The 23,188-nt window shown below is 42.6% G+C and overlaps 1 protein-coding gene across 1 annotated transcript in view; it reads right to left on the minus strand.

Annotated features, from left to right (window-relative positions):
• The window catches only part of BMPER (BMP binding endothelial regulator), a 232,045-nt gene that overhangs the window by 6,246 nt on the left and 202,611 nt on the right, over positions 1–23,188 (minus strand). The window contains exon 14 of the mRNA XM_054992126.1: positions 1,335–1,465. Within this exon, the coding sequence (XP_054848101.1) occupies positions 1,335–1,465 (131 nt within the window). The remainder of the gene's footprint in view (positions 1–1,334; positions 1,466–23,188) is intronic.

The raw sequence follows: 23,188 nt of genomic DNA on the forward strand, positions 1-23,188 counted from the left end.
CTGCTGTTGCTGTTTTAAGATGCACAGCATAAGTTTTTTAGTCTGTTATTCTGGCTTTTTAAAAATGATTACATTTGTGTTATCATCATGCTAGGCAATCTTCACGCATATCTAGAATGTAAGGTTGCCATTTCCAGATGGGGTCTGGAGTAGTCCTGGAATTACATCTGGTCTCCAAAATGCAGAGATCAAGCCCTGGAAGGCAATGGCAGTTTTGAAGAGTGGACTCTATGGAATTACATATCCACAGAGCTCCCTCCCCAAACTCCATCCTTTCCAGGCACCACTCCCAAATCTACAGGCATTGTCCAAGTTAGAGTTGGCAATCCTACCTGGAATGGTATAACCCACCTTGGAATCTGGACAAATAGAATGAATCCATTCTATGCTCAGCCAACATGTACCAAACTGGAACCAAGCTTTTTCACTCCTCCATCTCTGATTGCAAGTACTTGGCATTAATCAATTAGGGGACTGCATGGCGGGTCATTTTAACAAGTAAACTAGATGCAGCTTAGCTGTGTATCCCCACCACAGCCTCTCTTTCCTTTTTCTCTTCCCGTGAAGGCAGATCTGTTACAGCTGTGCTTCCGCATGAACTGAAAGCAGTGCAGGAAATGTTAGTAATCAGCCTTAATAGTTCAGAACCTCAGAGCTCTGTGATCCTTCCCCTAACCACCCCATCCACTTAGCAAACAAATGAAATCGGGATTCGATGCAAAGTTTTATAATAGGGTAGTTAGTACAGAGTTGCCAGAATTCTGCTTGTCAGACACGCTTCCTGTATTCTCTCCAAAGAGCAGAACGCAAGCTGGCTGGTTATCAGATTTCAGCACCTGGCAACCATTTATTGATCTTTGTGGGGTGTTTTTTGTGTTTTAATTTCTGGCATTACAGTGGTGCAGAAAAGGATCATTCCCTTCAGGCTGTGTGTTTGGAGTAGATCTTGGTTAAACGCATAAGTAAAAAAAGCTGACTACGTTTGCTAAGGAAAAGCTGCTTTGGAAGGAACTGATTTGGACTGGAGAAATGTCAGAGGGAGGAAGGAGGGTTAACCCTTTCCTTTCCACCTCTTCTTTACTCAAAACACCCATAGGACCAACACCATGGAGGGGGGACTGGTTTGGGGGAGGAGGGGGAAAATTATTTGAAGTGAGAAAGTGCGGGTTATGGAAAAGGCTAACCACACCCTCCCCTCTATGTTTCACTTTTCAAAATCACCTCCCTCCCCATACTGGTTTTTCCTAGGAATAATGTTTTTTGTCATACACTTGTGCATGCAACACGTATTTCCAAACGTGCTTGTAATGATGAAACCAACATATCCTGCTTACCTGCACAGTTCTGCTCAGGCTTCCAATGGACTTTGAGACCTTCCCTCTGACAGGCTCTGGCGTAGGCTAGGAACGATTCACAGTAGCAGTTTTTATGAACAGGGCACTCACACATGTCCGTCACGCAGGACCTGCGAAGAACAGCAGGGAGGGAGGGGGATGGATAAGAGATTAGATACACTGGCAGCTTTCACCAACTTGGTCACATGGTATTTAAATCTTAGGTTCTGGGAGAGCCAGGTTCGAACACCGACTCAGCCATGAAAACTTGCTGGGTGATCTGGGGCTAGTCACACCCTCTCAGCCTAACCTACCTCACAGGTCTGTTATGAGAGGGAAATGGAGGAGAGGAGAATTATGGAAGCCACCTTGAGTCCCCATTGGGGAGAAAGATGGGGTATGAATGAAATAAGTAAATGAAAAAAAATGAATAAAGCCAAACAAGACAGTTCAGGAAGTGCTTGGCTGCCACCATAATCTCTAGTAAGGTCGACTTTGTGTTGTGACATCATGACATTCTACCCCAACCCCCCACACTGACAGCCAATAACGCAGAGCCCTAGTGAGGAAACATCAACACCCTAAGTCAGTTCTACTCGACCGGGGACCAGCAACCCGCAGCACACGTGCCAAAAAGAGGCGGACCGGATTATTTTGCTCTTTACGCAGGCTCAGTTCTCAGCTTGTTCCCAGTGTGTCTGGCCAAGTACGTCCCTCACATCTCTCCCCTCCATCTGTCTGCCAGCATGCTAACATCTTCATAGGGAGACGTTACAGAGTTTTGGCACCTGAGACAAAAAGGCTGCCTACCCATGTGCAGCTAGACATTATAATGGGGGGGGGGGACGAGCTGCACGCCATTGCTGATTTCAGAAACGATACCCACACGATACTGGGAGCCCTGTCTCTGAGGAAAAGAATCTTTACACCTTTTGCCAGCTCTGTCTCGAGGACTTAAAAACAGGATAAAATACAACCATGTCTCAGTGATAACAAACACCTTCTATAAAATTAAGAATGAAAAACTCAAACAGACTGAGATGCTTAAATTACCCATCACCCCTTCTCCGTGGCCACTGAAAGTATCCCATCACAAGTATTCTGGCATTGTTCTACTTGGGATGGCTTTCAATAGCACAGATTGGGGGTAGGGGGTGGAGTGTAAGCCACTGCACAGTCTGAATCCGGTTCTGAGCCTCTGGCACAAAAACCACCCACATTTTCACCCACTCAAATAATTTCCCTGTAACTTAGGTTTCCTGGGATTCATCTTCTTCATTTCTGTTAGTATGAAAGATCTCATATATGATATGATCACCTGCAAAATACATAAAGTTTGTGAGATCCCTTAAAAAGTGAGGTGGAGACAGCATCCCTGATTTCCCCCCTCCATTATCTTCCCCAAATATAGCTTTCCCTAGAAGACAATCTATTGTAGTGTCAGTGTACACAACCATGAGTGAAGATCATTGTAGTCTTGCATACTCCAGTATGCTTCTAACATACACTTTCCCCCTTCTATAGCAAACCCCTCGGTAGACTCATAAATGGATAATGGGTTCATTTAAGCCTGTCAGTTGCAATCATACATTTCAGAGAGAAACTATTTTTCTGTTTCACAGAGAAGTTTTTAAATAGCAGAACTTTTTTTAAAAAAAACATTGCTGAGACCTGAATTTATACAACAAAATCAGCCTGGAAAAATGTAAACATGTCAAATGTCTTAGGAAGAGTTACTCAACAGCAGCTGCTGTGCAGTCTTTGTTGAACATACACATTTCCTACAATTCAAAACTGGACATCCATGATTTTGATCACGGTGGGAAACAAAATTAAACTGGAAACTCCTTTTGAAAATTAACTTCATTCAGTGCCTTTGCACAGAAATTTAAGTATGTGGTTGACCTGTTTTTTTCCACATGACAACCACTTTGGTAGAAGAGGTGCTCTAAACGGCATACTTTAATTGTTTAGTCCACTTAATTTCAATAAACTCTAGTAAATTCAGGTTGTTTCTAAGGGTGTACAATAATAAAAGATTTTAAAGAAGGAGATAGAGTTGTCTTTGTAAAGGACATAGGATTGTACTTTTAATTTATGAGAAATACTTCAGTATTACCATGACTTTGCACGTATTATCTTGTCTTCATTGCATTTTTCTCCCAATTTTTGTGAACTACTTTTTTTCATCGCTGTGGGTATTAAACTGTTCTTATTGCATTGTTTTCTAATTTTGTAACCCAGTCTTTACTAGATTGTTTAACATATGTTTACCATAACGAGAAGAAATGAAGACTAGAAATTAATAAATGGCATGATCCATTCACATTAGACCCATTGATAGGTATAGCTTCAATGGAATATAGTACGACTGGCACAAACAATCCATGTATGGATTGAATTTTGAGTGAAGAAGAAGAAATGGCCTCATGTAAACTATGAAGCCATCAATTTACCATAAAATGTGCTCTAGATCCTGGTCTTTATATGTAGCAGGGAGAGCATGGAGGCATCCATGTACAAAAGTGGCCCCCAACAGAGAAAGGAGTTTGATGTACTTTGGTAGATGTTATCATTGGATTCATTCATTCCAATAGATTTGTAGCAAGCTTGTGTTTGTAAACTTAAAGGCTTATGCTCAGAATGTTCATTTGTTTCCAAATGAATGAAAAAAAGAGAGGCAAGAAAAGAACCAGAAAAGCTGCACTTGTTTCAATAATGAAAATGAATGCAAAAATTACATTCATTGGAGTGGAGGCTGGAGGGCAGGATGACTTTTCCCTTTCCTTTCTCTGCCTCCCAAGTGCTGGGAGAAATTCTCATCCCATCTGCCCACCAACTGGCTGGGCTGGCTAGTGAGTGCTTCTGCTGCAAGGCTAGTTGGGGCAGCAGTAGTCATCCATAGCTTATTAAATGTGTGGGCGGAGGGAGAGGTGACAAAAGAAAACACCGAGAACGAAAACAAAGGCAAGCAAAATGAAATGTAGAAATGAAAATGAAGACCCATGGAAACAAAAATTGCACATCTCCGTCCTCTGGGCAAGAACAAAGTACTTTCTGCATTCTGTAAATCCCCTGGCATTGGCTGTCTCCGCACATGTTGGATAATGCACTTTCAATGCACTTTAGCTATCGTTTGGAAGTGGATTTTTTGTTTCACACTCAAAAAATTCAGTTCCAAATGATCTCTAAGGAGGACTGAAAGTGCATTATCCAACAAGTGCGGAATCAGCATAGTGCTGGTGGAGAATGAATAACCACTGAATAGCGTCCATCACTGTAGCCAAAATAGAGACTACATCTTTACACTACTATGCTTAATGTTGACTAAATTACAGTTCAGTCCAACCAGTAAAATTAATGTAATACAAATTAGAGACCAGGATTTGAGCATTAATGCTAAAGCTTTGTTTTGATTGCTTCGAAAATAATATTTCAGAAATTAAGGAAAGGTAAAAGAGTTGAACTGGCAGGAAAAGAAAAAATGCAGACATTGCCTCCCTCTAGTGTTTAAGATGCAAAATGTCAGACATTACTCTTGGAATACAAGGAAATGTATTTTACGGATGTGCCAAATTTCTAGCAGGATGGAGCTTCAATGCAGAAAAAGGCACACTGATTGTGTGAAGATTTTCATGCGCAACTATCACACATGTATATAATTTTGGTATATTCACAATTTTTCTTCATAAAACTCTAGGCCAGTTCATCAAATACATTACCAAGCTAGTTGAAAAGAGCAAGAGTTCCATAGCACCTATAAGACTAACAACATTTGTGGTAGGATATGAGTTCCTGTGACTCACCAAAGCTCATACCCTTTCACAAATTTTGTTAGTCTTATACATGCTACTGGACTCTACTGCTACAGACAGACTAACATGGCTACCCATCTTGATCTATTACTAAGCTAATAATAGCTGGTAGGCTAGAAGTGAACTTGTAGCCTGCACATCTTTCCAAGGCTTTCTTATATTTGTGTCAGGATGAGAAAATAAGAGCCCTGTGAAAAAATGAAATGTATATGTAGGTACCTTCAGGTTTTAAAAAACCCCATTCTGTTGAGCCTTGTTTCTATGATTCATAACCTCGAGAATTCACATTACAACAAACAAAATACCATATAGGTAAAGATACAAGTTGGGGGCCACAAAGAATAACGGAATGGGGATAAGCAATGGGAACATCGCCCCTTGCACTGCTTTTCTTCCCAATAGGGTCCGAAATATTATTCTTCCCTCGTCCATTTTACCCAAACCACCACCACCCATGAGATAACTTACGATAAGAGACAGTGATGAACCCCAAGATCACTTAGCAAGCTTCCTTGTTAGAGTGGGGATTGAACCACAGTTCCCCCAGTTCCGAGTCCAACACTCTAACAAGTACACCACCACGCTCTTTCCTTTAACCTCTGTATTCTAACAGTATACGGCAATTGTCCTACAGCAATGACTGCTGAGTTTCAAGGCTAGGTCAGCAGGAAAATGTTCACCTGGATTTGAACTGCAGTGGCCTGATGCAGGGATTTTTTTTTAACCTGCCCCCCGCTGTGGCAAGCTGGGTGGCACCCTGGGGGTTGGAAGCTCTGGATTCTTGGTAGGTGAGTTCCAGATTCAGATGTCAGGGCCCCTTTTCTCCCTCAACAACAGCGCCATTTCATTGCGAGGCAAGGGCGCAGTTCACAGTATTCTTCCTGCAGCTTGTCCTGCAACTCCGCTCCTTCCTACATCAGCTACCCACTCAAAAGTATGGAGGAAAGCCTCTGGCTAATCCTCGGGCCCTATCTTAAAAACAACAACAACAACAACAACAACATTCGATTTATATACTGCCCTTCAGGACAACTTAACACCCACTCAGAATGGTTTACAAAGTATGTTATTACTATCCCCTCAACAAACACCCTGTGAGGTGGGTGGGGCTGAGAGAGCTCCTAGAAGCTGTGACTGACCCAAGGTCACCCAGCTGGGTTCAAGTGGAGGAGTGGGGAATCAAACCAGGTTCTCCAGATTACAGTCCCGTGCTCTTAACCACTACACCAAAGTGGCTCTTGCTGATCATTGGGCCAGGGCTCTGCCAGGGGGTGTTATCAAGGCATCTCTTCCACCAGCCCTTGGTCGCAGTTGGTCCCTTCACTGCAGCTGGGCCTCCAGCTGCACTGTCAGTAGCAGTTCCAGTAGGCAATTCTACTGGTTGCTCCACTGGCGTAGCAGCCTAGCTCAAGCTTCTTCTCTCCCACCAGCTGGTGGCCCGTCCATCTCCACATCTTTCCACAGCATAACCACCACTGTGGCAGGCTCTTCCCTACTGGGGCCAACTTCTCCACCCTTTCCACCAGCATCTCTTGACTCAAGAAGAGATATCTATATAAAAGCTAATGAAATCTCTGGAGGTGTTTTATGGAATTTATTTGCAGCCATCACCTTCATTATCTTTAAACCTAAAACAAGAGTTTTAATAACGTCCTTTTTGGAGTGAGTGTGTAGACCCTTATGGTAAAGTAAGCTGTCACCTGTGAGGTAATCTCTGAGGATATGTTTAACGTGTCGAGGCATAATAAGTCTCTGAGGTAATCTCTGAGGATTTGTTTAAGGTGTCCAGGCATAATAAGTCTTTTATTTCCCTTCTCCTGTTTTGGTTATTAACGAAGAAAATATCTTGTCCACTCTATAAACGCATAGGAGTTCTGAAGTATGGAGGACAAAACCAAATAACTACTATTTATTCACTGGAAAGGTAAAGGTCTTAGATGGAGCAGCATGGCTTGGAAATAAATGTTACTGTCCACTTCTGCTGGGCACAGGACACAGAAATGGATAAAACAATGTATTGTGAGGATAGTGAGAAAATAACAGGAATCTGTACTCTGAGAAAGAATTCATGAATCACTGGATCCAGGGTGACTGAATCCCAGAGCAAAACTGCCAGAATACAGAGTACAATCTGTCCCTTGAGTTTCTGTCAACCTTGGAAGACTAAAGAAGGTTATTGAAACTCTGTATGACTCTCTCCTTGACATCACACTTTACCAGCCTGTTTCCTCTGAAGATAGACTCTGAGACCCCCTACCTGCCTCATTATCAGCTAAACCCTGTCTGATGTGTGAGGGGAGACTGTTAACTGTTTTTTGCTCCAACTCCCCTCCTATCTGCTTTCAAGGTTCTAAGGGCCCTGATTCACTGTCGCTGACTCATTGAACATTTCGTCAAGGCAGAAATGGGCAGGGCTTTAATCTGTCCATCACAGATGGTTTTTTATAGCTGCTTGATTTGAAGTTGTGATTGTGTATTGCTAGTTGATTGTTATGCATCCCGCTCTGAGCTTGTAGAAAAAGTGGCAAATGAACATTTCAAACAAACAACTGGGATATTGTGCCACTTGCCCAAGCTGACCTGCAGATGCACACATGTGAAGAGGTGGTGATATCTGGACGTTTATAATCACAGACTATTGTGCAAGGACCCATGAAAAGCGAAAGCGTCTGTCATCTGTGGAACACGCACGTGCATCAGACAGCCCCCCATCTTCAAAGCAAACCATATGAGCACACTTCTGTAGCAACTGGCCTTTTTCACATTAAACTATGGAAAGGGGCCAAGTCCTGCAACAGGATTTTTAAAAAGAGCCCTTTGCTACATGGAATTCTTTTTTGCTTTTTTTTTTAAACTGATGGCTGCTTTTGCTGCTGCTGCCGCCGCCGCCGCCGCCTTTACACATCGGTCTGCAGTATTAAAATTGCAGATGTTTGGTGTCTTTAATCAAACATCTGCAGTTCCTTTTACTTCACAGTAAACAAGCTCTCCAAATCAATCATTGTAACTGGGAATGCCTTTTGCATTTAATATTTAACGCCTTTTGTTTCACAAAACCAGCATGATGTAGTGCATAGTAAAATGTACGTGTTCCTCCAAGTCATAATGTTACATAGATGAAAAGCAAGAGGAGATTCAAGTGAAAAGATATGGGCCCTTTGGATTTAAACAGATGTCCCAAAGGCTTAATTTCAGTTGCCTGGTACGTCTATAGCAGAGCTGCCTCTCCTTCCAATAATCCAAACTGCACCCCAGTTAAAAAGCTATCAGCTGCACAGTTACAAATTGGGAGGTCTGCTTTTTGTAAAGAGAAGTCATTTGGAAAAAGATAAGGTTTAGCATCCTGCACAATTAATGTTTGGGGGTCCTGGGGAAAAGTCTACTCACTGGAGAGATGAAATCCACGTTTTAGTGTGTGCCTCACCTAATTTAACATAGAAAATGTCCTAAGATTGGCTGCCAAGCTAGACACTGCCATAATCACATTTCAATGCTCACAAGTTTAGACCCTGGAGGTTTGCTATGCCTCATACAAAACAGAACAGATTTCCCCTCTCTTGTAGATGAGAAAAAAAGCTGAAATATATCTCTATCAATATGCAAACATGTACATTAGCATTGGTGACAAAAACGTTTTAATGATATCCTTGATCTTCACTTTCGGTTTCTACTGGTGATTTTCTACCTGTGATTTTCTATTGCCAGGGTAAGCATGCGGATTCATCTAAGGTCCTCTGCATAAACACGAAGCCAAGTGGTAGCAGATTCTCTCTGTGTTGGTGGCCACTTGAGGTTACTGAGTGGAGGAAAGAAGGGAATTGCTCTTCCAGAACCCAGCACTGTTTCCCATGCAGCCCACCAGTTTCTCTTTGGCTTGGTCATAAATACTTCCAGGTCAGGCCTGGCTCTTTGCTTGGGGTGCCAACTCCAACTCAGGAAATTCCTGAAGATTTGGGGGTGGGGCCAGGGGAGGGCAGAGTTTGGGAAGGGGAGGAAGCTTAACAGAGATGTGATACCATAGATGCATCAAACGAAGAGAGCTGTGGTTCTCAGAAGCTTATGCTGCAATAAAGTTGGTTAGTCTTAAAGGTGCTACTGGACTCTTTACTATTTTTGTGACTACAGACTAACACAGCTAACTCCTCTTGATCTATAAATAAGCAAGGAAGACTAATTTTTTGCACTAGATGCTTATTTTATTTTATTTTTATTTATATCCCTCTTTTCTCCATCCTGGTAACCCCATTCTCCCCTCCTCTACTTTATCATCACAAAAACAACCCTCTGAGGAAGGTTAGGGTTTGGGTTTCCAACTTGGGAAACTCCTGGAGCTTTGAAGGTGGTGCTTCAGGTGGGTGGAGTTTGGGGGTGGGAGGGAGCTGTGTGGGTATTTGATGTCATAGGGTATGCCTCCCAAAGCTGTGGTTTCCTCCAGGGAAATTGATCCCTGCAATCTGGAGATCAGATATACTTCCAGAGGAACTACTGGCCCCATCTGGAGGTTGGCAACCCGAGGAAGGTTAGGGTGAGAGACTGTGATGGGCACCGGGTCACCCAGTGAGCTTCCAAATCAGAGCAGAGACTCAAACTTGGTTGTCCCAGGTCCTAGTCAGTCACTTTATCCACTTCATCATGGCAGATGTTAGGCAAATTATATTTACTGAAGGCCAGTTCCCAAGACTTCTATTCTCAGAGCTTGATATATACGGAAGCGTTGTAATTTTGATGTTTCATTCACACATACTACTTTTTACATTGTCAAACACTGAACACTACCTTTAGTGAATTCTGGATTTTCTCCCAGACCATCATGTTAGTTGTGGGTGTTTCAGTTCCAAAATCCAAACCTCCACCCAAAATGTAAGCAAATATGCTATTTTTCAAGCAACTTTCAATAAATATAGGCCACTATAAACCTTTCACATTTATACAGAGCTGTGCTGTGTCATTAAAATCCTTTGCTAGATCCTGTGAAAAACATAAAGGCTTATTTTTTTCCCAAAAAGTGCCAATGTACTGTTATGTGTATTTCCAAACCTTTATGTGAAAAGAAACTTCAAGCCAAATTTGCATTTTATAGCCTTTAACCAGCATCACACCACAATAATAAGATAAAATGAATAATGAAACCCCTTGGAATGTTCTCTAAAACCTCACAAAATAAAACTTTGCAATCATAACACCCACCTCAAAGAGCTGTATTTGTAATCCTCCTAAAATCTGGAGCCATAGTTTTGAAGGCAATAAAAATCCCACTCATTTCCTCATAATATGCCCCATAATATTCTCCCGATGAAGCCCACGGTGGGCTCTCTCTTTTCTTTATGCTTGGAAGCCACATGGTAAGTGAATCATTGGTTTCTCTTTTTCTTAAAAAACAACCAGTTTCTGGACAAAAGGAAAGCCAACGTAAAACAGTTTAGAGGCAAGTTGCTCCCTTCCCATTCCTCAGGATGACGAAGGGGCTATGCAGGAATAAATAAGCCTCCTGGAAGGCTCTCCATCGAGATCACTGAGAGGGGTGCAAGCTTCGAGTGCTGGCAATATGCATTTCAGTAGATCAGAGAATTCAGTGTGTGCTCATCTCTGCATGTTTTTCAAAACAAAAACACCCATGAGCTGCCTATGGCCACAAAAAAGGACTGAGCTGTGAGCAGCAGCATCTGATCTGTTGGACACAGACCAGATCCTGCTGATGTTAGCTGAAAGGCTAAGACTAGGCCAGCAACAGAACTTAGGTGGAGCCAAGCTGCAGCCCCGGATGCCTTGTCAACCCCCGGTCATGTGCTGGGCTGGTTAGAGGGTCACGCCATCCAACCTCCCCTCACGCACAGTCATACTAGGCTTGCCAATTTCATGGTGGGGCCAGGAGATCTCCCAGAATTACAACTGATCTCCAGGACACAGAGATCAGTTCCTGGGGAGGTGGGCTGTACGGCATTATACCCTACTGAGGTCCCTTCCCTTCCTAAATCCTATCCTACCCAGGTTCCACCCCCAAATCTCCACTGCATTGAAGGAACTCTGCAGATGTGGGCTCAAGTTCCCTCTTCCATCCAAGTTCCCCAGCTCAGTGGCTCAGTGAGAGAGCACCTGGTTTGCATGCAGAAGGTCCCAGCTTCAATCCTTACCGTTTCCATTTAACAGAATCAAATAGTAGGTCATGTGAAAGACCATGACAAGCTGATGCCAGTCAGAGTACAGAAGCCTGGATTTGATAGACCAAAGTTCTCACAAAATAGAAGGCTTGGGAAGATTGCCAAAGAGCAAACCAACACTCTCAGCTTGAACCATTAGCAAACCATCAGGCTAACAAAGGATGGCCTCTCAGGATCCATACCTAGGACTAAATCACAATAAGACATGGGATATGGAGCTAGGTTGGCAGTCGTAGACTGGGGAGGGGCTGTCGCTCAGTGGAAGAGCCTCCGCTTTGCATGCAGAAGGTCCCAGATTCAGTCCTCAGCATCTCCAAACGAACAAAGAGTAGTTAATAGGAAAGACTTCTGCTTGACACTCTGAAGAGTTGCTGCCAATCTGAGCAGATAATACAGACTTTGATAGTCTGGTTCAGTATAAGGCAGCTCCACAAGTGTCCATGCATGTTCCAGGCTTCGATGAACCAAAGCATTGCTTAATCAAAAGGCTGGCCTTGCGTTAACTCCTAGCTGTGTACTACTTCCTACCCTGCCATGACTGCTTTGCTTCAAGGACCTGAAGTTACAGTTCTTCTGTAAATACTGAAGCAGTATCTGCAGACAGCGGGGCTTTCGTGCCGTTTGTTATTTGGGTTTCAAGTTCATACCAGGCATACTTGGAAAATAAGGCTAGAAATAAATTCTCCTAGTGTACACCAGAAGGGACTCATTAAGAATATTTGGAACGGAGTTAAGAATGCAAAGCACATGCCTTAATGTCTCTCAGAGAACAGACTGAGAGTTGTATACTTTGTACATATGTTAGTCTTGTCCACGGAAGCAGTCCTATTCAGTTCAGCACAATGAGTGAAAAAAAGAGTTGGTCCTAAAAAAACCATCCTCGTTCTGTATTGCTGTGCTAATTAAAATGAGCCAAAAACAAAAGGCAAAAAGGCACTGCCTATCGGAGGGAAACAACAATCTATGATTTATATACTTTTTTGTTTTAATTTATATAAAGTGCAAAAGGTGCTCAATAGTGCAAATTGTCACAGTTATGATTATATATTCTTAATTTCATAAATATTACAAGCAATAAATAGAAGAGGTTACGGAATTAGAATCAATCATACACCATTGGTAAAAAGTAGGTAAGGATGCAGTCCTGAATAAATATTCACAAAAATATTATTCTTTTTCCTTTCAGTTGCTTAGAAAGTACTTCTGTTGTCTGGTATTCACAAGAAGACCAACATATTCTTCCTTCTTGCCAAGATGTGCATGAAGTCAATAAAGCCTTAGTTCACAAAACTGGTTGCATTTTGAATTTTCCCAAAAACTGGGCGGAGCCTGATGGGTGTGTGCCAGCATTATATTCCAGTTTCATGATTAACACTTTTTCAAAGGCTCATTATAACCACAACAATTTAACGAACATTATTACAAACAGTTTCCAACTTTTGATGGAAATTTCAACAGAAAATTATTTATTGCATTTAATCATGTGACATTTTGCACTATTGAGCACCTTTTGCATTTTATATAAATTAAAACGAAAAAGTAGATAAATCATAGATTGTTGTTTCCCTCCGATAGGCAATGCCTTTTTGCCTTTTGTTTTTGGTTTACTTCGGAGGAGTCCCTGTTTTTGGGCTTGGCTCGTATCTTGTTGGGAGGACTAATTAAAATGAGAACATGGAAGCCAAGTTGGCATCCTTCAACAAATGCTGGATATTGAGGACTAAAAATAGATTTAAAGCAAAGATGGTCACCAAAAGGTACAGGAAGAAGAACGGTGAGAACAAAGAACTTCAAAAAGGTAGTCCAGTGAGAAACTGCTGAATTAGAATTTATCTGTAGGTTTAACTATATTAACTGGGGCTTAAAGAGACATGACTTATTTCTTAGCTACTACAGGAATTAACTGTTTAACACAGCACCTAAGACTGTGCTGTCACCAGTTATAGCTGTTTTGAACATTCACTGTGCTTATCAATATATCTAATTCTTAACATGGCCAAATATGTGAAAATATGTGAAAATCCAGAGACTGAAGTCATAAACAGAGAAGACAGATCTTTTTACAAATATGAAAAATGCCCCAAGTTTGCAGAAAAATCTGAAATCTAAATACACATACACCAGGATGTTAAAAAATATCCAAAATAATATAAGCAGCACCTGTAGCCTTAATAAATGGATGCCTTCAGTTGCTATTGCTAGGCAACCACACAGACTTCAGGGCTTTGTTTTGTCTGAAAAAGGCAGGAGGAAGGGGCAAGGTCTTTCCAGGGCCTTTTTGGCCTTTGAGGGAGACTCCATGACTGAAAATACTATGAAAATGCATGCCACATTCATAATGTACAACCTCCATTACAAATTAGGCATGCTCAAGTTCCTTCAAAATCAACAGAATTTAAATACACATTATTGATTCATTCCACTGGGGTTAAAGACACACTTAACTTTCTCTGTATTGTGCCCCATGGACATATTGCGTTACTTTTCCCACTGATGCCACATTGCTTTGCATACATGCATATGATCACATTTATCTATCATTCATAAACTATCTGGATGTGTGTCTATAGATATGCACAGGGGGCGGTTTCCTGCTGGTCCATGATGGTATGGCATACCAGCCCCTCTTTCTAGCTGGACTCTTTACAAAGAGGCCAGCAGAGAAGGTGGAAGGACAGCCAATATACTGTTGTGCCCGACGATGTCATCAGCAACAGAGTTTATCAGTGGCCCTGCTGCCTTCTCAGCAGTCCTACCTGCTACCTTCTCTGCCAGCCTCTTTGCAAATTTTAAAAAAAATTAAAGCCAGCAGAGAAGGTTGTAGGTGGAACTGCTGAGAAGGTGCAACTGAATATGTAACCTGCCTGCTGCCTTCTTTGCCAGCTTATTCGCAAAGAGTCCGGCAAACAAGGCAGCAGATGGGAGTGCAAAGAAGGCAATAGGGCAGCCAATATACTCTGTCATTCCCAATGATTATGTCGTTACCAGATACAGCAGACAGGACTCCCAGCCTCCAGGTGGTGGCTGGAGATCTTCCAGAATTACAACTGATCTCCAGGTGACAGAGATCAGTTCCTCTGGAGAAAATGGCTGCTTTGAGGTTGCACTATATGGCATTATACCCTACCGAGGCCCCTCCCCTCCCCAAACCCCACTCTCCCTAGGCTCCACCCCCAAACTCCAAGAATTTCCCAGCCCAGACCTGGCAACCCTAACAACATCACCTTCTCTGCAGGCCTCCATCATGAGTACCAGCATATTTGTTTAGAAACAAAAAAGGCATTTGATATAAATGCATAGAGTAAACTGAACACATAGGAGCTTCTATGTGACAATAGCAGCACTCAAAGGCCGATGGAAGCAATAGATACAGTCTTGGAGTCTATAAATATCTGAATCCCATTCACTAACACTGATCAAACATGCAAAAGTCTTCTAAATTTTTCCCCAAAGAGCTATGAAAAGGGTGGTTATCATAACTGTTTAGGAGGAAAGCTCAATGCAATGCTGTAACTGATATAATGAATGCTTAGGAAGATCCCTTCAGATTCCCCCAAAGAACTGATCTCAGCTACTTGTTAAGGAACTGAACAAGTTTTATTTACACATATACAAGTTGGGCCTTACTGCAACAACTCCAGCAGCCATCTTAACAGCGACAACACAACTTCTCAGACATCACCAGGAGGCAGATGGTCACTCCTCTAAATACTTACTCTTTCATTAGAGCTTTTTGCCACAATAATCAACAAATAATTTCCATGGGCTTGGATCCTAAAACAGTAGCTAGAGTTGCCAAATCTTGTATAGGAAATTCTTGGAGGTTTAGGGGGTGGCACCTGGGGAAGGCAGGGCTTAGGGGAAGGGAGCGACTTCAGTGGGGTATAATTCCATACAGTCCCCACTAGAGATGGGCACGAACTGAGAAAATTCTGAACCGTGCGGTTCGTGTTTCGTCACGTTTCATGAACCATGAACTTTTATGAACTTGCCCCGGTTCATGAACCAGTTCATTCAGTTCGTGAAAACGTCACTTCCGGGTCATCTGAAGGTCTGCAGAGAGCCCATCTCCCCCATTGCCTAGGGAACTGATTGATCGGCACCAGGCTGTCTGCAGTGATGAACCAAAATACAAAGCAAACAAACTGGGCTAAAATTCATCACAGTTTATGAGAAATGAGGTCCCATGAAGCAGCCCAGTTCATGATGAGCTTTGGTACATTTTTCGGTTCATGCTTGCCTCTAGTTCCCACTCTAAAGCAGCCATTTTCTCCAGGGGAACTGATCTAGATCAGTTGTAATTCTTGGATATCTCCAGGTAGGTAAACTTAATAATAGCCAAACTACCCCTGCTGCAGTAAGGCTCCACATTTAGTTCCAGGGAGTTGAAGGATCCAACCCGCTAACAGTACTGTTATTTCTCATACACCTGGCTTAGAAGTACATATATATGTGTACCACTAAGGCCACAGAAGTTACTTGTGTCAATGCTCCAATAGAGTGCACACATCCCAGTAAAAAAAGTAATTTAAAACAGTACAAAATACTGTGCACAGTATTTTACATAATTGGGTTATTCTCTCCACTTGACACTCATTTTAGAAGACTATTTTAGAAGTATTTTAAAAAATCCATAATATAAACTTTAAAGAATAAGGTCCTATCTGTTTGCAAGCAAGGAGCATTTCTGTGATTTAATAAACTGTGTAGGGCCCTGTATGGAGTCCTTTATTTTTGTTAACTAAAAGTAGCTTGTTTTTACTTTATCTTAATTGTAATCTTAATTTTTTTTAAAGTCAAGCCAAACTATGCTAAACCATAGTAAGTAACAATTCCTCAGCCAAAATATAAAATGACCACTCTGAACCTCAGTCAGGATACATGAAAATTTTTAAAGCTACAGCTTTGTGTGTAATAAACTGCATGCCTAGAAGATATGTAGGTTAAATGTATATTAAATATATGTTTGCTATTATTTTACTTCTATTGTGTATCGTGAGAGGTGATTAATCATAAATTATACTAACACTATACACTCAGTGTATACAAACAGTGAAGTTGGCATAACCTATGCTTTTCAGCTGCAGCTCTTTCACCTGTACAAAACCGACTTTTTAAAAGGGATGAATTACTGACATGCCAATTTTTGGCACTTTAATAGTCAGACAGTCCAAATTCCTCCCTCTTCGGCTTTTTTCCCAAACATCCAAATTCAGCTGTTCATGGGGTTCCCAACTCCAGCTTGAGAAGTTCTTAGACATTTGGAGGTGGTGCCTGTGGAGGGTAGAATTTGGGGAGGGAGCTCCGTGGGGAAGTGTAGAGTTCACCCTCCAAAGCTGCCATTTCCTCCGGGGGAACTGATCTCTATAGCCTGGAAGTTGGCAGGCCTAGCTGTTCCACCCTATTTTTCTCCGCTGCTTTATGTCTGTTTTATATTTTTTAAAGCATTTAGTGCTTTTCAAGTTGGTTGTAAGATCTGTTACCTTTCCAGTCTAAAACTACAACCAGAGGGCAGTGAGGAATGGAAAGGGGCTGGAGCTGCCTTCCAGAGCTGGGCTTGGACATGAAGAGGTTATAATGGGCTGAAGTCTCCCTTCTGGCATTTCAATCACAACCCCTTCACACAGCTCCAGTTTATAGCAAAGCCTTTGCCCTGCTTCCAGCTCTGTCTTTTTAAACTATCCTTCCCAGCTAACATTGCTTCTCCCAACATCTGTTCTTCACATGTCAGATGTCTCCTGTAGAGAGACTCTCTCCACCTTAATCAAAAAGAGTCCAGTAGCACCATTAAGACTAACCAACTTTATTGTAGCATAAGCTTTCGAGAATCACAGTTCTCTTCATCAGATGAGACAGCTAACTCCTCTGCATCTTTCTCCACCTTAAGAAATTCCTGGGGATGGAGCCTGGGGAGGGTTTCTGGTGGGTATAATGCCACCGAGTCCAATCTCTAATTAATCTCTGTTGACTGGAGATCAGTTGTAAGGCCCCATCTGGAAGTGGGGAAAATGACAGCAACAGTAGGGGCAGCCAGCTGCAAAAGAGGGCAAGCTATTCTGTTTTAGAAGACAGTTTTAATGCAGAGCTATGTCTTGAGACGAGCTGCGCTGCTGAAGATAGAGGAGACTCCTAAATTCTGTTGCTTCCAAATATGCCTATTGCCATGCAGTCCAAAGCAGAGTTACACCCTTTTATGGCAACTGAACTCAGTGGGCTTAGAAGGGTGTAACTCTGTTCAGGATTGCATTGTTACACATCTTTTATCCAGGTAAAGAACAAGAATTGGTTTTGCCAGGGGAGCAACAATCTGTCTTTGTTAGAATATCGCTACACTTAAGAAGCCTAAAATATGTTTCTTTGCCTTGTTTTACAGAACAAAAAACCCAAGAGCCTCTACTATGAATCACACATAACTGCTAGGCAAAATAATAACATTTGGCTTCCTAAGTTGTTAAAAAAAAAAAGGAAAATATATTTCCTATGTACACATATGTCTCTTTCATCCTATCACACCAATTTAAAACAAACAGCGGAACTGGTTGAGAACTCGGATCTGCTCAGCTAAAAAGCATCCCATCCAATGAAATGCAAAATGAGATCCTGGAGCAGGAACTGCAAGCTGAAGTGAAGTTATCTTCAGCTTCTGATGATGATTCACTGTATACATTTCCTAGGAGGTCCTGCAATATAATAATAAACATTCTCGCTAGCTGAGAAGTCTTTACATTCTTAAACTCTCTACAGCACCCTCCCTGGTATGACTGATGAGAACAGTTCCTCCTTCAGATGGCTGTATAGCACTGAAAGAGCCATTTGGATCTTGGTTTGCAAACTTCTTGACATGGGAGGGACCCACGTCTAAACTGGCTGTAGTTTTCAGGACCTAATTGCAAAATAACACTTCTTTTCACAATCCCCCCCCATAAAACACAGGATTCTTCCATCGGTAACCCTGACCAAGTTGATAGTTTTTTATGTTAACTGTTTATTATTATACAGCATTACTGAGCAATGGGCTATATTTCATGGCTATTTGCATATATGCAGAGGCAAAGACAAATTTTCCATCAACCCACCAGAGCCTCTTCCTCCAACTCACCCTCTCCCTCCTCCTCCTCCTTCCTGGCCTGATCCACCTGCAAGAGAGTTGTAACCCCCTTTAGGGTTTCGACACACAGTTTGAGGGCCACTGGTTTAGGAAACAGCCTGCAACTTTGGGCTAAAGATAAGGAGGAAAGAGGAACTCTTCTATTCCATGTCACATATGGTTCAGGATCAGGACTCCATCCTCTAGTTTCCCTCCAGAACCATAATGCTTACAAGCAGTCTTTGCTTCTTTCTGACAGGAACAGCTGATTTTATTTTTATGTTTCTCCATCACAGAAGAGTGTCCAACTGTCCATATAAAAACATTATGTCACAATCCCAGAGTTGTGTCAAATGTTAAAAGGAATGTAATATATACAGACAATTAGAGGCCAATTCCACAGTAACAGTTTTCTTCTCTGGTGGACGCATGGAGGAATGAGTGGGAAAGGGTCAATGCTAAAAGCAAGATCTTGAAGATGAGAGCCATGATCTTGAACAGATGGGGGACCAGGGTTTGAGTTGGCAAAACTACCAAGTAATTCCAAGGGAGCTAAAAAGTTTGAATAAGACTACTAAATTTAGAGGAAGAAGAGTCACCCATCCTAGAGCCATGTACCTCCTTTTTCAGCACAGCAGTCTTTTGGTTGTCCATTTGGATGGTTCAATCTGCCACTGATTTGCATGTGCCACACCCCCTGACATCGCCTATCCTGGCTGTTTTGGACCCAAGCCTGGCCATTCAGGACTGAAATTGGGCCCAAAATGGCAAAAAGGGGCTGAAAATGGCCGAAAAGGGGCCCAAAAATGGTCAGGATTGGGCCACTGCTGAGTAGGAGAGTGATCCACCACCCGTCAGAGGCCCAATCCGGGCCATTTTGGCCCCAATCCAGGCTGAAATGGGCCCAAAATGGCCGAGAGTCAGGTGGGCGGGGCCACCTGACATGTGACCACTTTGGGGAACTGCCGGAACTGTGTTCCTGTGCATTCCCCCTCAAAATGAGCCCTGCATATATCACTTCCCTCTCTCCTGCCATGGGATTCAACATGCCATACACAGGGTTCAAAGGCAGTCCCGCCATCCAAATATCAACCATCTCAAAACCCACACAGCAGCAACAACAAGATAGTTAGCTCATAAATCTTCATACCACAGATTAGATACACATGAAAGTATAACAACTTCTGAGGACTTGTAGCATATAAGAAGCAACCACTATCCCTGAGCAACATCCTGGAGGAGGGTATCTTTATTTTATTTTTAAAAAATATTTATTAATCACCTTTCCACCAAAAAGGAGCTCAAGGTGGCTTACAGTATGAAATATATACGAAAGTAGTTTTTACCATATGGAAAAAAAAATAACAACAGTTGACCAAAACAGTTAAAAACAGAGGTTAAAAATACAGTATAAAATCCTCTTGAAGCTGAGGGGGACGGGTGCACTTCCCTGGGGAGATTGTCCCACAATCATGGGACTGCCACCGAGAAGGTCTGTGTACCCACCCACCAAGCTTCTCTGGTTGACGGGACAGTCAGGAGGCCTCTCCCTGTGGTCATATAAACTCCCAGGAAGAAATATATGGGAGAAGATGGTCTTTCAGATAAATGTGTCCCAAGTCATGCAGGGCTTTCTTGAATAGAACCAAGACTTTGAATTGGGCTTGGGAGGTGATTGGTAGTAGTTATAATATCAGGGTCATATGTTCTCTATAGCTGGCCCCAACCAGCAATCTAGCTGCACAGTTCTGCACTAGCTGCAGTTTCCAAACTGTCTTCAAAGGATAGCCCCAAGCAGAACGCATTGCAGTAGTCCAGTTGAGATGTAAGTAAGGCATGGATCACTGTGGCTAGATCTGAGTGAGCCAGAAATGGGTGCAGCTGATGTACCAGCCAAAGTTAGGCAAATAAACTCTGAGCCAGAGCAGCCACCTTTCTAAGGATTCACAACTCCTAAGTTGTGAATCTGACTTTTCAAGGCAAATGTAACTCCATCCAAGATGGGGGAGAACACACATGGCTGGTCAGCCTTTCTACTAACTCAGAGCGGAACTACAAGTGACAAAAAGCACAGGTTGGACACTTGTCAGCTTCCCTCAAGTTTTGATGGGAAATGTAGGCATCCTAGTCTTGCAGCTTGGCTCTGACTGCTGTCCAATGGACTTTTCAGCTGTCACTTGTCCAACATTCCGCCAAGCTGCCTACATTTCCCATCAAAACTGGAGGGAAGCTGACAAGTGTCCAACCTGTGCCTTTTGTCACTTGTAGTTCCGCTCTCAGAGAACTTCTGCTTGTCAGGATTCAGTTTCAGCTTGTTCACCCCATCCAGTCAATTACTGACTCCAAGCACCGGTTCAGAACAACAACTGCATCCTGAGAACCAGATGGAAAGGAAAGGTAGAGCTGCGTATCATCTGTATATTGCAGCCCAAACCTCCTGATGACCTCTCCCGATGGCTTCATGTAAAAATTAAGCAACATGGGGGATAATATTGAGCCCTGTGGGACTCCATAGGTTAAAAACTATTTTAAAGCTGCCATAAGGCACTCAGTTGGAAACTCTAGCAATGCACAACATGTGCCCATTTCAGTAATTACATTTTAACAGCTTTCAATGGTACATACTGAGAGTGTGTGCTGCCCACAATCCTACCATCCAGGGTCAGAGAGACCACCCCCACATCTACTGAGGTAGGTGGATAGTGTGACAAGCACCTGTCATTATGGTTGCCAACTCCAGGTTGGGAAATTGCTGGAGATTTGGGGTGGAGCCTCAGGAGGGACATAAGCAGGTTATAATACCATAGAGTCCACAATGCAAAGCACCTATCCAGGGTAACTAGGGTTACCATCTCTCCAGGTGAGGGACACCCCCCCCAGTCCATTGTCAGCCTCCACTTGAAGTATCAGTGAGGGGGATTTTTCTAAAATCTACTGGCATCATTTGCACCATTATGTCACTTCTGGGGAAAACTCTCCCCAATCCTCTTACCAGTTGCCAAGTGGATTCCTCAGTTAAGGATAAAAGCTGCATCTCCATCTGAAATCTCATAGGAATTACCCTGGGAGGTCTTGGATGGGTGGGCCTCCAGTGACTCCTTTAAGGGGAAGGTCAGCACAAAGTCAAAAAGGACTTGCCCAGGCTTTCTTTGCATGTAACCCCTCCTCTCATAGTATTGAGGCTACAAAGACCTACAAAGCACATTGGAGGGTATCCAGGTACAGGAATCTGACCTGACAGCCCTCGCCAATACCTCCAAGTTCACATAATCACCATTTTATTTGAATAGGCACTGTGCATATTCTCATCTTCAATCAGAAGATAAGCACCACGCCCTATTCAGACTAAATAGTGACACCCCCCCACACACACACCCTTTACTAGGCAATTAGTGCAAGCAGAGGCAGCTGGATCTCCCCCTTCCCCAAAACAGTCTAAGAGGCCTCAGCTAACAACAGGCCCAGTGAAGCAACCAAAGAGGTGGAAGACGGTCTCTGCCTCACTCAAGTCCATGACTCCGAGTCCTGAGTGGTCAGTTATCTGTCCAGCATTGGCATAGGCAGCTGACATCAGCTGCCCTGCTTGGAAGTGCTTCTTCTATCAGTAGGCATGCACCTCTGATGCCAATGGAGAATTTGGGTCCGAGGCTGCTTTGCAAACACTCCTACAGTGCCGCATGAGACAGTAGACTCTTCTTATCCACCACTCACCTTCAGAAAACTTTCTGGTTTGAAATTGACTTGTCTAGGCAAAACTTTGAAAGAAAATGGAAGGAGGTTCTCCCTCCCCCAACAGGGCTAAAAATGTGCAATGGGACTAATAAAATCCTTTAGTCAGTTTCCACACATCCATATAGCAGGAGTGCTTCATGAGAGGATAGCAAAGGTGCTGGTTATAACGTAACATTGACAACAGGACCACAGCTCAGTGGCAGAGCGTGTGTTTGCATGTACGTATATGGTCCCAGGTTCCCCTGGCAACTCTGGTTAGAGGTCTACAAGCAGTACAGCTAGGAAAGAACTCTTTCTGAGACCTTCAAGAACTGCTGCCAATCAGTGTAGACGGTACCAAGTTATATGGATGAATGGCCTAATTCAGTTAAAGGTAGGTCCTTACATCATTGCACACTGTTTATTCCTTTTACAGAGGAACATTCACAGTGAAATACAAAAAATATATAAAAGATACCAGGCCAAGAGAGTAGAGCTCTCTTACATAAATGCATGTGGGTTGTGCAACGTACTTTGCATGTACTGGACAAACAACATTATGTCAGATTTGGAATACAGAATTCTCTTTTTTGAGAAGGGCATGAGATACTGAACTGCTGGTAATTTTTCATCTGTGGATTTGCGCCCCCAATGCTGATGGCCTCATATAAAGAATGAGTTGATTAGCTTTCTGAAAAGTCTGATTGTTTTACTTTCAATATTATCATTTTTAAAGATGATAGTAAAAGGATGTAAAATATAAGATAAATCGAAACAAATAGGTTTTCTAATAGATTGTTCCAAAGCATTCTATTCCTTCGTTGCTACTCATAGTGTTAAGAATACTATGAGCGGCAACAAAATTCTGTTTTCTGAGAATGGAATTTCCCACATTTTCCTGTGCCGGCTAAAAGACGCCGAAAAAATGGAAGCCAAACTGCCTGCTTCTGCTTTGAAATCAGAGACGTATGGAGTGAGTGGGGGGGGGAGGCAGAGTTCAGTGAGTGGGCCGTCTCTTTAACAGCGTGTGGAAACGGCCACACACTAGGCCATATTGTAAAGACAAAGCAACACTTCACAATT

This window comes from Eublepharis macularius, chromosome 11 (assembly GCF_028583425.1).
Source record: "Eublepharis macularius isolate TG4126 chromosome 11, MPM_Emac_v1.0, whole genome shotgun sequence".
In the NCBI taxonomy this organism is placed as follows: Eukaryota; Metazoa; Chordata; class Lepidosauria; order Squamata; family Eublepharidae; genus Eublepharis; species Eublepharis macularius.